Source organism: Hemiscyllium ocellatum, chromosome 11 (assembly GCF_020745735.1).
Source record: "Hemiscyllium ocellatum isolate sHemOce1 chromosome 11, sHemOce1.pat.X.cur, whole genome shotgun sequence".
Lineage (NCBI taxonomy): Eukaryota > Metazoa > Chordata > Chondrichthyes > Orectolobiformes > Hemiscylliidae > Hemiscyllium > Hemiscyllium ocellatum.
Window position 1 is genome coordinate 93124175 of NC_083411.1, and position 14744 is coordinate 93138918.

General features: G+C 41.4%; 1 protein-coding gene across 1 annotated transcript in view; it reads right to left on the reverse strand.

The window, feature by feature from the left end:
• Positions 1-13100, reverse strand: part of si:dkey-251i10.3 (uncharacterized protein LOC553498 homolog) — a 56146-nt gene extending 43046 nt beyond the window's left edge. Inside the window, exons 1-4 of the mRNA XM_060832262.1 lie at positions 13018-13100; positions 7318-7393; positions 5422-5492; positions 4907-4971 (exon numbers count right to left, since the gene is read on the reverse strand). Of these exons, the coding sequence (XP_060688245.1) occupies positions 4907-4971; positions 5422-5492; positions 7318-7393; positions 13018-13067 (262 nt within the window). The 5' untranslated portion in view covers positions 13068-13100. The remainder of the gene's footprint in view (positions 1-4906; positions 4972-5421; positions 5493-7317; positions 7394-13017) is intronic.
• Positions 13101-14744: the final 1644 nt, after the last annotated feature.

Below are 14744 nucleotides of genomic sequence, written 5' to 3' on the forward strand. Positions count from 1 at the left end.
TATCTTGAACAAATACTACCACTCTGCAGTTCCTGCCAGGTCAGAATCCTGTAATCCCCCATCCAACATTATAATGAGAGCAGCTATAATGAATACTCTAACTCCAAGAAAAGGCATATCTTTTCTAAAATGTGCAATATAGGAGGTCTTAGCAGCAACCAACTCTGGCTACTAAACTATAAAACAAATGCAAATTTTCTTCCTTCCTCAACCCAAGGGCAGTACAAATTTAATGGATACATTATGATGTGAACAGTGGAGAACCATGGGAGATAACTCTGGAGCCCGCAATTAAAAACCACAACATCAGGTTACAGTCCAAAAAGGTTTAGTTGCAAGCACTGGCTTTTGGAATGCTGCGCCTTCATTAAGCGGTTGCCCTTCTGTAAGAGCAGTGCTCCGAAAGCTCGTGCTTGCAAATAAACCTTGGACTATATCTTGGTGTTGTGTGATTTTTAAACTTTGTCAACCACAGACCAACACCGGCTCCTCCACATCATAAAGCCCACAGAGACAAACCCAACCACAAAGCTTTCCCCTGAGGGGATGCAGTGGTCGAATGGTTAATCCAGAGACCCAGGTAATGTTCTGGGGACCCGGGTTCAAATCCTGCCACAGGAGATGGTGGAATTTGAATTCAATAAGAAGAAAATCTGGAGTTAAGAGTCTAATATGGCCACGAATCCACTGTCGATTGCCAGAAAAACCCATCTGGTTCACTAATGTCCTTCAGGGAAGGAAACCGTCATCCTTACCAGGTCAGCCCTACCCACAACAATGTGGTTGACTCTTAATTGCGCTCTGGGCAATTAGGGATGGGTAATAAATCCTGCCCAGCCAGCAACATCCTCATCCCGTATAGGAATTTTAAAAAATTGAACACTGAAATTGGAGTCATACTGGGCTCGAAATGCTAATTCTGTTTTTCTCTACACAGAGGCTTCAAGACTTGCTGAGTGTCTCCAGCACTTATAGAGTCATAAAGACGTACATCATGGAAACAGATCCTTCAGTCAAACCTGTCCATGCCGACCAGATATCCCAACCCAATCTAGTCCCACCTGTCAGCACCCGGCCCATATCCCTCCAAACTCTTCCTATTCATATACCCATCCAAAATGCCTCAAATATTACAATTGTACCAGTCTCCATCACTTCCTCTGGCAACTCATTCCATACACGTACCACCCTCTGTGTGAAAAAGTTGCCCCGTAGATCTCTTTCACATCTTTCCCCTCTCACCCTAAACCTATGCCCTCTAGTTCTGGACTCCCTGACCCCAGGGAAAAGACTTTGCCTATTTATCCTATCCATGCCCTTCAATTTTGTAAACCTCTATGAAGTCACCCGTCAGCCAAAATGCTACAGGGATAACAGCCCCAGCCTGTTCAGCCTCTCCCTGTAGCTCAAATCCTCCAACCCCAGCAACATCCTTGTAAATCTTTTCTGAACCCTTTCAAGTTTCACAACATCTTTCCGATAGGAAGGAGACCAGAAGTGCACGCAATATTACAACAGTGGCCTAACCAATGTCCTGTACAGTTGCAACATGACCTCCCAACTCCTGTACTCAATACTCTGACCAATAAACAAACGCATACCAAATACCTTCTTCACTATCCTATCTACCTGCAACTCCATTTTCAAGGAGCTATGAACCTGCACTCCAAGGTCTCTTTGTTCAGCAACACTCCCAAAGACTTTACCATTAAGTGTATAAGTCCTGCTAAGATTTGCTTTTCCAAAATGCAGCACCTCGCATTTATCAGAATTAAACCCCATCTGCCACTTCTCAGCCCATCGGCCCATCTAGTCAAGATCCTGTTGTAATCTGAGGTAACCCTCTTTGCTGTCCACTACACCTCCAATTTTGGTGTCATCTGCAAACTTACTAACTATACCACATATGCTCACATCTAAATCATTCATGTAAATGACCAAAAGTAGACAAGACAGCACCGATCCTGTGGAACTCCACTGGTCACAGGCCTCCAGTATGAAAAACAACCCACCACCACCACCCTCTGGCTTCTACCTTTGAATCAATTCTGTATCTAAATGGCTAGTTCACCCTGTATTCCATGAGATCTAACCTTGCTCACCAGTCATGCATGGGGAACCTTGTCGAATGCCTTAATCAACGTGGGCTGCACGGTGGCACAGTGGTTAGTACTACTGCCTCACCAGTGCCAGAGACCCGGGTTCAATTCCCGCCTCATGTGGCTCTCTGTGTGGAGCTTGCACAATCTCCCCGTGTCTGCGTGGGTTTCCTCCGGGTGCTCCGGTTTTCTCTCACAATCCAAAAAAAACGTGCAGGTTGGGTGTACTGGCGAGGCTAAATTGCCCGTCGTGTTAGGTGAAGGAGTAAATGTAAGGGAATGGGTCTGGGTGGGTTGTGCTTCGGCGGGTCGGTGTGGACTTGTTCGGCCGAAGGGCCTGTTTCCACATTGTAAGTAATTTAATCTAATCTGTAAGTAATCTAATCATCAAGTTTGAGAGACGATTTCCCACGCACAAAGCCACGTTGACTATCCCTGATCAGTCCTTGCCTTTCCAAATACCTCAGAATTCCCTCGAACAACTTGCCCACCACTGACATCAGTCTCCCTGGTCTACAGTTCCCTGGCTTGTCCTTACCACCCTTCTTAAACAGTGGCACCACGTTAGCCAACCTCCAGTCTTCCGGCACCTCACCTGCAACTAGCGATGATACAAATATCTCAGCAAGAGGTCCAGCAATCACTTCTCTAGCTTCCCACAGAGTTCTAGAGTACACCTGATCAGGTCCTGGGGATTTATCCACCTTTACCTGTTTCAAGACATCCAGCACTTCCTCCTCTGCAATCTGGACATTCAGCAAGATGTCACCATCTATTTCCCTCCAGTCTGTATCTTCCATATCCTTTTCTACAGTAAATACTGTTGCAGAAAATTGGGGAGATACTAAATGAGTACTTTGCAGCTCCACACAAAGGCCGTCTTGCTGATCTTTGAGGGGCCCTATTCTCTCCCTCGTTACCCTTTTGTCCTTAATGTATTTGTAAAAACTCTTTGGATTCTCTTTAATTCTATTTGCCATGCTTCATGTTTGTATATGCAGGGCTTTACTGCAATCCAAATTGAACTAATTTGGCATACTTGAAATCCAATCTGGAATTTTCTTTAGTCTGGCTCCCCAGTGACAAACTGACAAAACACCTAAATCATAACTGATTTGGTCAAAATATTAGCTTCAGATTAGAACAGTTGATTTTGGGATGTTATCAATCCATTGATTCAGAAATAATAACCAGAGGTTTGAAGTAAATGTAATGCTCACTATATTATTAAAGACCAATTTAGACAGTAACTTCTGATGATCAGATGTGCACTGTTAAATGTGGAAATCAGGTCTGGAGTTTCAATCCTTCAGATTTTAACTACTGTTAAGAGATTTAAAACATATCTACGTTACTTTATCTTTCTCTCAATCTCATCTTTCTTTTCCTCACATTATTTTACTTCTTGAACATGACTTGGCATTGAATTATCTATTCTAAATTCCACTACCTCGTTCAAGTACTGCATGTCTCAGCAAGAAATCTTCAATCTGATGAAGGATTTTACACAGTTGCTTGTCCTGTTCAAAGAGATCCCAGACCTCCTGAAGAGGGTATTAAGCTGTTTTGGATTTTTGATTAAGTTCTACTATAAAAGTTCATGTAAAGCTTTGCTTTTATGCATGGTTATACTTAAGCACAAAGAATGATTGACACGGTCAGTTCACCCGACCTCAAATGTAGGACATTGACTCTAAGGTCTCTAATGTGGTAGCCACTATTGATATCATATGGCAAATGTCATAAGATGCAAATCCAGATGCATATAAGAGGAAATAGATATCAGATCATGATACAGACACATTCATGTTTTCATCACATTTATAAAAGGAAGCAGGTTTATCATTACAATTCGGTACATTCTAACTTCAATTGGATTTCTGAGGTTGAAAAGCTGAGTAGGTTAATAAACAAAGGCCAGTCCAGTCTATGCTGTAGAATAATTTGGTAGCTGCTTTTTGACTGGCTGAAAATGAATGATCATGTGTAGCAGAAATGTAAGCAAAACAAAATGGACTGCAAGAAAAAAAACTATGGGTTTCTATTACTTTTTATTTGATTTATTATTGCCACATGTACCTAGGTACAGTGAAACGTTTGTTTTGCATGCAGTACAGACAAATCATACCATATAAAGTGAATTAGGGTAATAGAACAGTGAAGAATGCAATGTTACGGCAGCACAGAAGAGGCACAAAGAGTGAGATCAATATTAATATTAATGTGAGAGGTCCATGCAAATGTCTTAACAGTGGGGAAGACCTTCAATCTGTTGATGCTTGCGTTTTTTCGTAACCTCAGCCAAACAGAAGAGATTTGATGAGATTATTACAGGGGTGCAGGAGTCTCTGATTATGTTGGCTGCCTTCCAGAGGCAGCAAGAAGTACTGATGGAGTCAATGGATGGAAGGTTGGCTTGTATGATGGATTGGGCTGTGTTCACAACTCCATAGTTTGTATAGTCATGGGCAGAGCAGTTGCCATACCAAACTGTGATGCATCCAGATAGAACATTTTCTATGGTGCATCTATAAAAATTGGCAAGAGCTTTTATGGACATGCTAAATTTCCTTAGCCTCCTGAGGAAGTAGAGACATTGTTGTGCTTTCCTGAAGCTTTCTGCTCTCAGCCAAGAGAAGCTATTAGGCAACTACATCAGTGTGTGCAAACAAAATATGAATTTGAAACAGTGACAAAGGAGACCAGCAGGCAAAGAAAAACAAAAGCATGAGTTCTTAACACATGACTGCATCGTTACACATATTAATTTGAACTCTTATTTGCGCAGAAACTTTTGAGTACTGTACCTTCTGAACTGACAGTGAATTCTGACACTTGTAAGCTGGCTTCCGTCCTCTCTGCCAATTTCTTCCTAAAATAGAAATGAAAATAAAAAACAAAGTCTAATTGTTTATTTGAAGAAAATATTTACATATTTTTGATAAATACTACTCAGATAGATTTCTTTTGAATTTTGATTGTACACTAATTTAAAAAAAATAACAGCAGATATATAGAATGGTGAAGTGATTAGTTCTCATGCTGAACATTATGAAAATTATACAAATACATAGAATGCTGCTTTACTCACAATGTCAACATTAGAGCATTGCAAGCTCACTGCAAAAGATTAATTTAGCTGTTGTGTATAGCCAGTGAACAATCCTATTCCAAATTTTCACTATAAGCTTCTCAATAACAAGTACAATTGCACTCCTTATTAGGGTTAATATTTGTTCAATGATTTATAAACACTATTTGCCACACACAAACGGTCATCTCTATTTTTACTGTGGTTTGAAAAGGCCTTTGATGTCCTTACTTTCTCTTGCCGCCGAGGGAACTAATTGCCTCCAATAGTTTTTGATGCCTCCTCTCATCATCACTGCCATCCTGAAAAATGTAGAAAGTAATAATCTGAATCAGTGACTCCATAAAAAGGATAACTATAGCAACAGATTAAGCAATCAGTACTAGAGGTGTAGGTTCAAGTTTTGCAACTGCTACATTTTAAGCTGTCTTCATCTACCAGGAAATATCAGCACTATTACGGAATCTAGGATTCAGTCACATGCAAATCAGTACAGCTCAGTTCGATTTCTGATTATATTCAGTCATAAGTTGCTTGAAAAATGAGGGACAGTGCAGAACATGTTGTTCATGTGATATCTACCTCCCCTAAGTCAGCACTAACTCTATGCACAGGTGCAATGCCTTTCTAACATCTTCAATTTTTATAACCCAAAATGTGCATCTCGTCCAAGGTTATGCACTTCAGCAGGTAGAAGAGAGGAGCTGAATATTACTTAAATGGCGAAAGACTGCAAAAGCTACAGAAGAGAGGGATTTGACAGTCTTCGTCCATGAATTGTAAAAAGCTAACATCCAAATTCAGCAGGTAGTAGGGAAGGCAAACGGTATGCTTATTTTAAAGAAATGGAGTACAAAAGTAAAACTGTACAAGGCACTAGTCAGACCACATCTGGAATCCAGTATTTTGGGCTCCTTATCCAATGGAAGATACATTGGCATTGGAGGAAGCATACAGAATGTTCACTACGTTGAAAGCAGATATGAAGGGCTGTCTTATGAGGATAGGTCTAGTAGATGGAGCTTCTGGACAATATATTGGTTGGAAGAGGTTAGGCCTGGAATTAGAATTAAGAAGAATGAGATGTAAACTTAGCAAAACATACAAGATTCTTAGGGGAGTTGTCAGCGTAGATGTGGAAAGATTGTTTTCCCTCATGGTAGTATCTAGGACTGGAGGCTGTAATCTCAGAATAAAAGGGTCACACGTTTAAGACAACGATCAGGAGGAATTTCTTCCCTCAGAGGGTAGTGAAGTTGTGGAATTCTTTACTACAGAGGGTTATTGTAGCTGGCTCATTAAGTATATTCTAAGCTGAAACAAATAGATTTTTAGTCAGTAAGTGAATCAAGAGTTGTAAGGAAAAGACAGGAAAGTGGAGTTGAGCATTACCAAATCAGCCATGATCTCATTGAACGGCAGAGTATACTCGATGGGCTGAATGCACTACTTTTGCTCCTAAGTCTTTTGGCCGCCTAATTCTGTATGCATCAAATGTTTCTTCATCAAAATATACTGATCTAAATATAAACCCAGACACTCCTTAGCCTAAAGGCAGTAGCAACTACTGAAACAGAATTAGCAGCAGTGAAAGGTTTCTTTTAAATACAAGCACACCAAGAAGTTCAACAATTACAGGATAAAGAATTGTAACAGATAACTGACAGTTGAATTTCCAGTTCTTCTCAATACCCAAGGATATCCATTGGTTACAATCTGATGATTAATTCCAAAGTTATCTCACTTTGTTTCTGTTGATCGGGCTGGTGACTCCTGCTGTGGCCTTTAATGTCTCAATAATCACACAAATATTCCAATGACAATGCTCCTTTTAATTTGTGTCACCAAGCTGCAAATGTCAAGGGGTTTTCTGTTTCATTGTTTCACCAATAAGGTAAGAGTACTAAGAACAGTTCCTTCCACACCTTCAACCTCTCAAACCTTAACAAGGCAAACTGGTGATTAAGACACAGAAGCATTCAGAAAGAGTTACAAAAACTTTAATGTTCAGATTTCTGATGCTTGGAGCATTCACGTCACCCATGAGCCATAATTTGATTATTTCTGCTTTACAGTAACAAACCTAAGTGATGGATTAAAAAAAACTTCCGAGAAACAAAGTAGTACCTCATCCTCACTGGCAGTCAAGACATGTTCAGTTTGAAGCAAATCCTCCTCTTCCATTCCAAGTAAAAGTAAATCTCTGAGAATCAGAAATTTACAAGGTCATTGACAGTCCCACAGATTGAATAATTCAAAACTAAAATATTTATAACAGAACAATTTGTTTTGAGAGGGGTTGGGTAAAATTGACATTAATTAAATTATTCTAAAGGACAGCTGAACTTTTATGAAACATGTAAGAATTTTAGAATGTTTTCTGGGCAAGAATAACATAAACCAATTCCTGACCCAGTTTTGTACAACCATGGTATTGCTTTCATAGGTAGGGAATACCATCTTAAGGAGTGGCAAGCATTGAATAATGGCAGTCATTCTACCGTCTGACAGCTTCATCTCTTTGCCAACTCATATGGATCAATAAAATATACAGTACAGTATTAGAGTCATAGAGGTGTACAGCACAGAAACAGACCCTTAGGTCCAACTTGTCCATGCCGACTAGATATCCAAACCCAATATAGTCCCACCTGCCAGCACCCGGCCCAAGTCCCTCAAAACCCTTTCTATTCATATACCAATCCAGATGCCTTTTAAATGTTGCAATTGTACTAGCCTCCAACACTTCCTCTGGCAACCTATTCCATACACATGAAAAAGTTGCCCCTTAGATCTCTTTTATATCTTTCCTCTCTCACCCTAAACCTATGCCCTCTAGCTCTGGACTCCCCCACCCAAGGAAGAGACTTTAACTATTTGTCCCACCCATGCCCCTCATGATTTTATAAACCTCTATAAAGTCACCCCTCAGCCTCTGATGCTCAAGGGAAAACAGCCCCAGCCTGTTAAACCTCTGTAGCTCAAATCCTCCAACCCTGGCAGTGTGCTTGTAAACCTTTTCTGAACCCTTTCAAGTTGTTTGAACAAACCACCTCATAAATATATCTTAAGTCGGAACTGCAAAAATGCAGCTGACAGCAAATGTTATGCTTTTGGCTGCAAGGAGAAACAAAAACTTCCAAGACTGCAGTTTCCTACATTATTGTCAGAATCTTCAGCTCTGATTTTGTTCATATCCACGAAGAACAACACCTGACAGAACATAATTCAGCAGAGGAAAATGCTGAGAGTCATTTGTCGCTCATCTAAACAGACTCGAATGTTCAGATCACACTCAAAATGCAGTTACACAACATTTGAATGGATTTTGAAATTGTGTGACAACTCTTGTTCTGTATTCTGCAAACATTGTAGATTTTTTCCTTCTGCACAGAGGAAGATGAAAAGAGACAGAATTCGGAGAGGTTTAATTCCAGCACTGGCAGTAACTGAAGGATTACATCTACATTACAGCAAATAGATTTGGAATCAAGCCCATAATACAGAAGGGGAACCAGATCACAGACTAAAACTGCTTCTGCTGGTATCTGTGGATACTTATTATTAATCTGATCATAATGTATAATGAAAGGAACATGATCAACGTATGCAGAAGTTCATGAAGTTACCAGATGAATGAAAATGAAAGACAGGCACTAAAGCATTCTAATTTACCCAGTCTCTTATGTTCTGTTATACTGAATACAACAGCTTAGAGTCGAAGAGTGTGGTGATAGAAAAGGACACCTGGTCTTGCAGCACCCAAGAAGCAGGAGAATCGATATTTTGGGCATAAGCCCTTATCAGGAATGAGGCGTGTCGGCTTAGGGGGCTAAGAGATAAATGGGAGGGAGGTGGAGATGAAGGGGAAGGTAGCTGGGACTGTGATAGGTAGATGAAGGGGGAGGTGGAACTGATAGGTTGAAGAGGAGGATGGAGCAGATAGGTGAGAAGTAGGATGGACAGGTAGGAACGTGCAAGAGAGCGGTGCCAAGTTGGAAGGTAGGGACTGGGATAAGGGGGAGCCCCCTTGCCCCGCAAGCCTCATTGCTGATGAAGAGCTTATGCCCGAAACATTGATTATCCTGCTCCTCGGATGCTGCCTGACTGGCTGTGCTTTTCCAGCACCACACTCTCCAACTCTAATCACCGGTATCTGAAGTCCTCACTTTCTCCGAGAACACCTCAGAGTCAGAGTCAATCTTGAATTATCTAGGCTTCTCAGTATGTGAACTTAAATAATGGAAAGATACATGGCTCGACAACAGAAATACAAAAGAAAAACACATCACCTCTTGAAAAACAGCAATTGGATCTACAGATTTCTTGAAGTAATATCCCCAGTTTCAGCAGAAATGCTTCATAAAAGCAGATCGTTTATAAATTTGTTTAGTATGAAAATTTCACTCAGCCCCTCAGAAAATATTCTTCAGACTAAGGAGACACCAACGCTGAAACCTTGGTGACAGGTGGATTTTGGGAAGCCATTTTTAAAGAAATGGCAATGAAGTATAGCAAGGGAATTCCAGAAGCTAGGACTTAAATGTTGTCGAAAAGGCAGACCCGTTACCAGAGTGTTTTTGTCATACATTCAACAGAACACATGCAAAAATGTCACACTTCAAACAAATAAACAATTAACATTACTAAAGACATAGGTGCAAGGGAGGAATGCATATTCTGCGAGGTCAGAATTAGAGGAACAGAGAGCTGAAAGGGCTGGATATAGAACTGGAGAAGGTTTTTGAGACAGATTGGGATAGATCATGCATGATTAAATAATACAAACGATATGAAATTTAATATAGATCTTATAGATCAGCAAAAATTTGGATGTTTATGAAAGGAAGTTACCAGAAATTTTACTAATTGAATTTTGTGGCTAGTGAAAGTAGCAAAGCCACACTTAAGCAATCTTTTACAGAAGGACACAAGTTTCAGAGTGAACGGGGTAGAGGTACAAAAGAAAAAAATGCTGTGAGGTGCCACATGACAAGTCCATTAGTGAACCAGAAATGTTTGAAATTGATAGTTCTTTGGCAGCATGGATTAGTTGCTGGCTGAAGGTTAGGAAAGAGAGTAGGTATAGATGGGCATTTCTTAGAATGGAGATGAGTTGAATGCAGTGTTCCCCAGATATCAGTGTAAGGACCCTTGCTTTTTCTGATTGATATAAAGGATTTGGAGATGAGTGTTAAGGGCAAAACCTCTACACTTGCAGATGATACCAAGCTCAAGAGAATAGTAAATTGTGGGTCTGATACCGTGTGACTTCGGTACCATGTGTACCGAGGGACATTGACAAGTTGGCCATATGGGTAGACGCCTGGTAGATATAATTCAATGCACAGAAATGTGAGGGATTGCATTATGGCAGAAGCAATACAGAGAGACAATACACGCTTAATGGTACAACATTGAGGAGAGTACGGGAGCAGAGGGACCTTGGGGTGGCCAGGCAAGTTGAAGCAGCTGTGAAAAGGCTTATAGGATCCACAGGTTTATAAATAGAGGCAGAGTATAAAAGCAATGAAGTGATGCTATCCCTCAACAAATCATTGGTCAGGCCACATTCAGAGTATTGTGTTCAACTCTGGACACATTATGTAAGGAAGGATGTTATAACCCTGGAAAGAGTTCAATGGAGATTTTCTCAAATGATACCAGGAATTAAGGATCTTAGTTGTAAGGAAAGATTAGACAGACTGGGCTTGTTCTCCTTGGAGCAGAGAAGAACATTTGAAGTGTTCAAATTTATGGACAATTTTGACAGTGTAAAAAAGGATCTTCTTTCTTCATTAGTCAGGAAGTAGGAGTCACAACTTCAAGACTGTTAGCAAGACAGCTAGAAGTAACATGAGGAGAAAATTCTTTACTGAATTGTTAAGACTTGGAATGTACTGCCTGGGAGAGTGGAGGTTTCATAGGAGGTTTCAAAACAGAACTGGATTTATATTTGAAAAAGATAAAGTTAGAGGGCTACGGAGATAGGGCCGGAGAACAGGACTTACTGGTAACTCTTTCAGGAGCCAGTACAAACAATGGGTCGAATGGCATTCTTCATAGAACCATATATTCCCTACTGTGCAGAAACAGTCCCTTCAGCTTTATAAGTCCACACCGACCCTGTGAAGAGTATCCCACCCAAACCCGTACCCTATTACTTTGCATTTACCCCAAATTAAAACATCCCTGAATACTATGGACAAATTAGCACAGCCAATACACCTAATTTGTACATCTTTGGAATGTAGGTGGTAACCGGAGCGAACTCATGCAGACACAGGGAAAATGTGCAAACTCCACACAGACAGTTGCCCAAGACTGGAATCGGACCTGGGTACCTGGTGCTGTGAGGCAACAGTGCTAACCTCTGAGCCACCATGCCGTTCTGTACTGTAAAATTCTATGTTCCGAGGTAGAGATCAGAGTAGCCTCGATAACAAATAAATGGAGTCCAAAACTTAAGATTAAAGTTGAAAAAGACACCTAAATTGTGAATACTTCAGTTGGTCTGAGATAGGGCTAAAGAAAGGGAAGACGCTCTTGGAAAGAAAGCAAAGTTGGCCGGTGAGTTTGAACTGAAGCCTGTTTTTCGTTGGTAAAGAGGAGGAAGTTGATTGAAAACAGAAATGAGTTGCAATTGATCTTTGAATTGTGTAGGCTGGCTGTGCTAATCATTGCCATTGAAACATCAGGTTGTACCCTTTACTTATCTTCACCACCCTGCCCCACCACCCTTTTATCTGCAGCTTCCCCTACACCCACTCCCAGTCCTAAAGAAAGATTACACCCGAAATGTCGACTTCTCCACCTCCTGATGCTGCTTAGCTTGCTGTGTTCTTCCAGCCTTCTGCCTGTCTGCATTGAAACATGAACAGCACTTTATTCTTTATTGGACTTGCAAGCACAGGAGATCAAAACACAGATTACATAAAATACCCTTCCACTTCTGAACATGTAACTATGAGCAAACTGTGCACTGCAAGAAAAGAATACTGGCACTTCTTCTGCCCTGTGTGTCAGTCATCAGAAAATTAATTACACTTCGAAGCAGAGATTTTATCACAGAGGCAAACAATGCTGCAATGATGAAAATGTGTTGCTGGTTAAAGCACAGCAGGTCAGGCAGCATCCGAGGAATAGGAAATTCGACGTTTCAGGCATAAGCCCTTCATCAGGAAATGATGTCTTGGCAAAACTCAAATAATTGGAAACTTTGTTTTCAGGTGACAATCATTGAATAATTAATTCTGATGGTACCTAAAAGATGCATGCGCTTCATCTGGCCTATTATAGCATATCTCTGAAAAGAACTACTCGTTCAATTTACTTTCTAAAGCTAACTTGCTCCAACACTTGGGAGAAACGCCACGAAGCTGCTGCTATGTCAACAGGTGAACTTATATTAGTTGGAGGGGCGAATTCAATCTCAGTTCCACCATGTGCTGCGTTGTCACCAGCCATTAGCAGACCTGATCTTCCTGATGGAGGGCTCTGGCCCGAAACGTCGACTCTCCTGCTCCTTGGATGCTGCCTGACCTGCTGTGCTTTAAGCAGCAACACATTTTCAGCTCTGATCTGCAGACCTCACTTTTTACCCCCTGATTTTATGTCCAGCGATGATCAGAGTCAGTCACGTCACCAGTAAAGGTGCAACTTGACTTTAGCCCAGGGAAGTGTGACAGGCCTGCGGACCGGTTTGGTATCACCACCCTCTCTGAATTACTGACTGATGGGTCTTCACCCAGACACCTCCTGTTGCCACGAACATGCCGCAGGATCATCGACACTCAGCGCAGAGGGAAACCACAAACTCGGTCTTACCGGCACAATCCTCCCCGCTGTCCCAGCACCGGCTCCATCTCCTCCACCATCCCTCAGGCCCCGCGCATGGATCCAACCGCCGTCAAGCCACGCACTTCCGCTGACGACCAACTGTCGCAATGTACGGGCGGCCTGCCGTAAATCTGGCCAGGCGTAAGGGTAACCATGGCAACAGGCTGGCAGCTTCAACGGCCCAGACATGCAGCAGGAGCAGGTTCTACTGTCACACACTACAAGAATAATCTTATGAATGTGGATTTGAATGTGAAGCAGGTAGAATGCCTATAGCAATCCAGTGAGCTTTGTAATTTAAAAACATTTTAAATATTTTTTTTAAAATAAAAAAATGCGTCAAATTAGGTTTTATTTTACAATTTAGGTTCTGAAAATTGGACTGTTTCAACTCATTGAACAAGATTTGACTGCAATGTGCAATATTGGCTATAATATTTGATGTTTGTTTTAAAGTTGCAAACGTATTTGTTAAAAATGGCAAAAGAATAATAGATATTTGCAGTAAATATATTTTGCATAACTATAAAGACCTGCTTGAACAAACCGAATGTAGGAAAGTAGCTGTTTGGAAAAATGTAATTTGAGATGTTTTCAGATCAATCAATTCAGAGATACTGTGACACACCTCTAGAACACGTGGGACCTGAACATAACCTAGAGGTAGGGACATTCTCACTGCACCATTTGAGTCCCTCAAAATGCAGTTGTATATATTTGTTAGTCAATGCATTCAGGTATGTTATTACACCTACAGGGCAGGTGGGATTTGAACCCAGAGGTGACACCACTAACACGTCACAAGACCTCTACATATTGCTGTTCAGATGTGTTATGCCACACTTGTGGACGGCATGGTGGCACAGTGGTTAGCACTGCTGCCTCACAGCGCCTGAGACCCAGGTTCAATTCCCGACTCAGGCGACTGACGGTGTGGAGTTTGCACATTCTCCCTGTGTCTGCATGGGTTTCCTCCGGGTGCTCCGGTTTCCTCCCACAGTCCAAAGATGTGCGGGCCAGGTGAATTGGCCATGCTAAATTGCCATAGTGTTCGGTAAATGGAGGGGAGTGGGTGGGTTGCGCTTCGGTGGGTCGGTGTGGACTTGTTGGGGCGAAGGGCCTGTTTCCACATTGTAAGTAATCTAATCTAATCTAAACTTCTTGGACCAGATGACACCTGAACTGAGGATGTGACCACTGCACTACAACAGCCCCTCATAATTCTATTGTAGGCATTTTCTAATTAATCTGTTCAAAGGTATATTACATACCTAAGGAGTAAGTAGGACTTGAAGCCAGACTTCCTGGTACAGAAGTAGGGGTATTATCATTACACGACAAGAGCCTTTCAAAATGTAGAACAAATAATATTACAGCACAGGAACAGGTCCTTCGGCCCTCCAAGCCTGCACCAATCCAGATCCTCTATCTAAACCTGTCGTCAATTTTCCAAGGATTGGTATCCCTCTGCTCCTTTCCCATTCATGAAAGATCCCTGCTCATTGATGAAAGAAATTGTACCCTTAGTGTACTGGCTAGCTTGCGTTGTCATGTGAACTCTACCTATGCTGTCAATGCCTTGTGTGCAGTCATTAAAAACATTTCACTTGAAACATGGTGTCAAAACAGTGTGCCTGAAAATATGTGGATTTTCAAAGCTGCAAGAGAGCCAGGAACTAAAAGAAACAGAAAGGAAGATTTTTTTTAAAATAAGG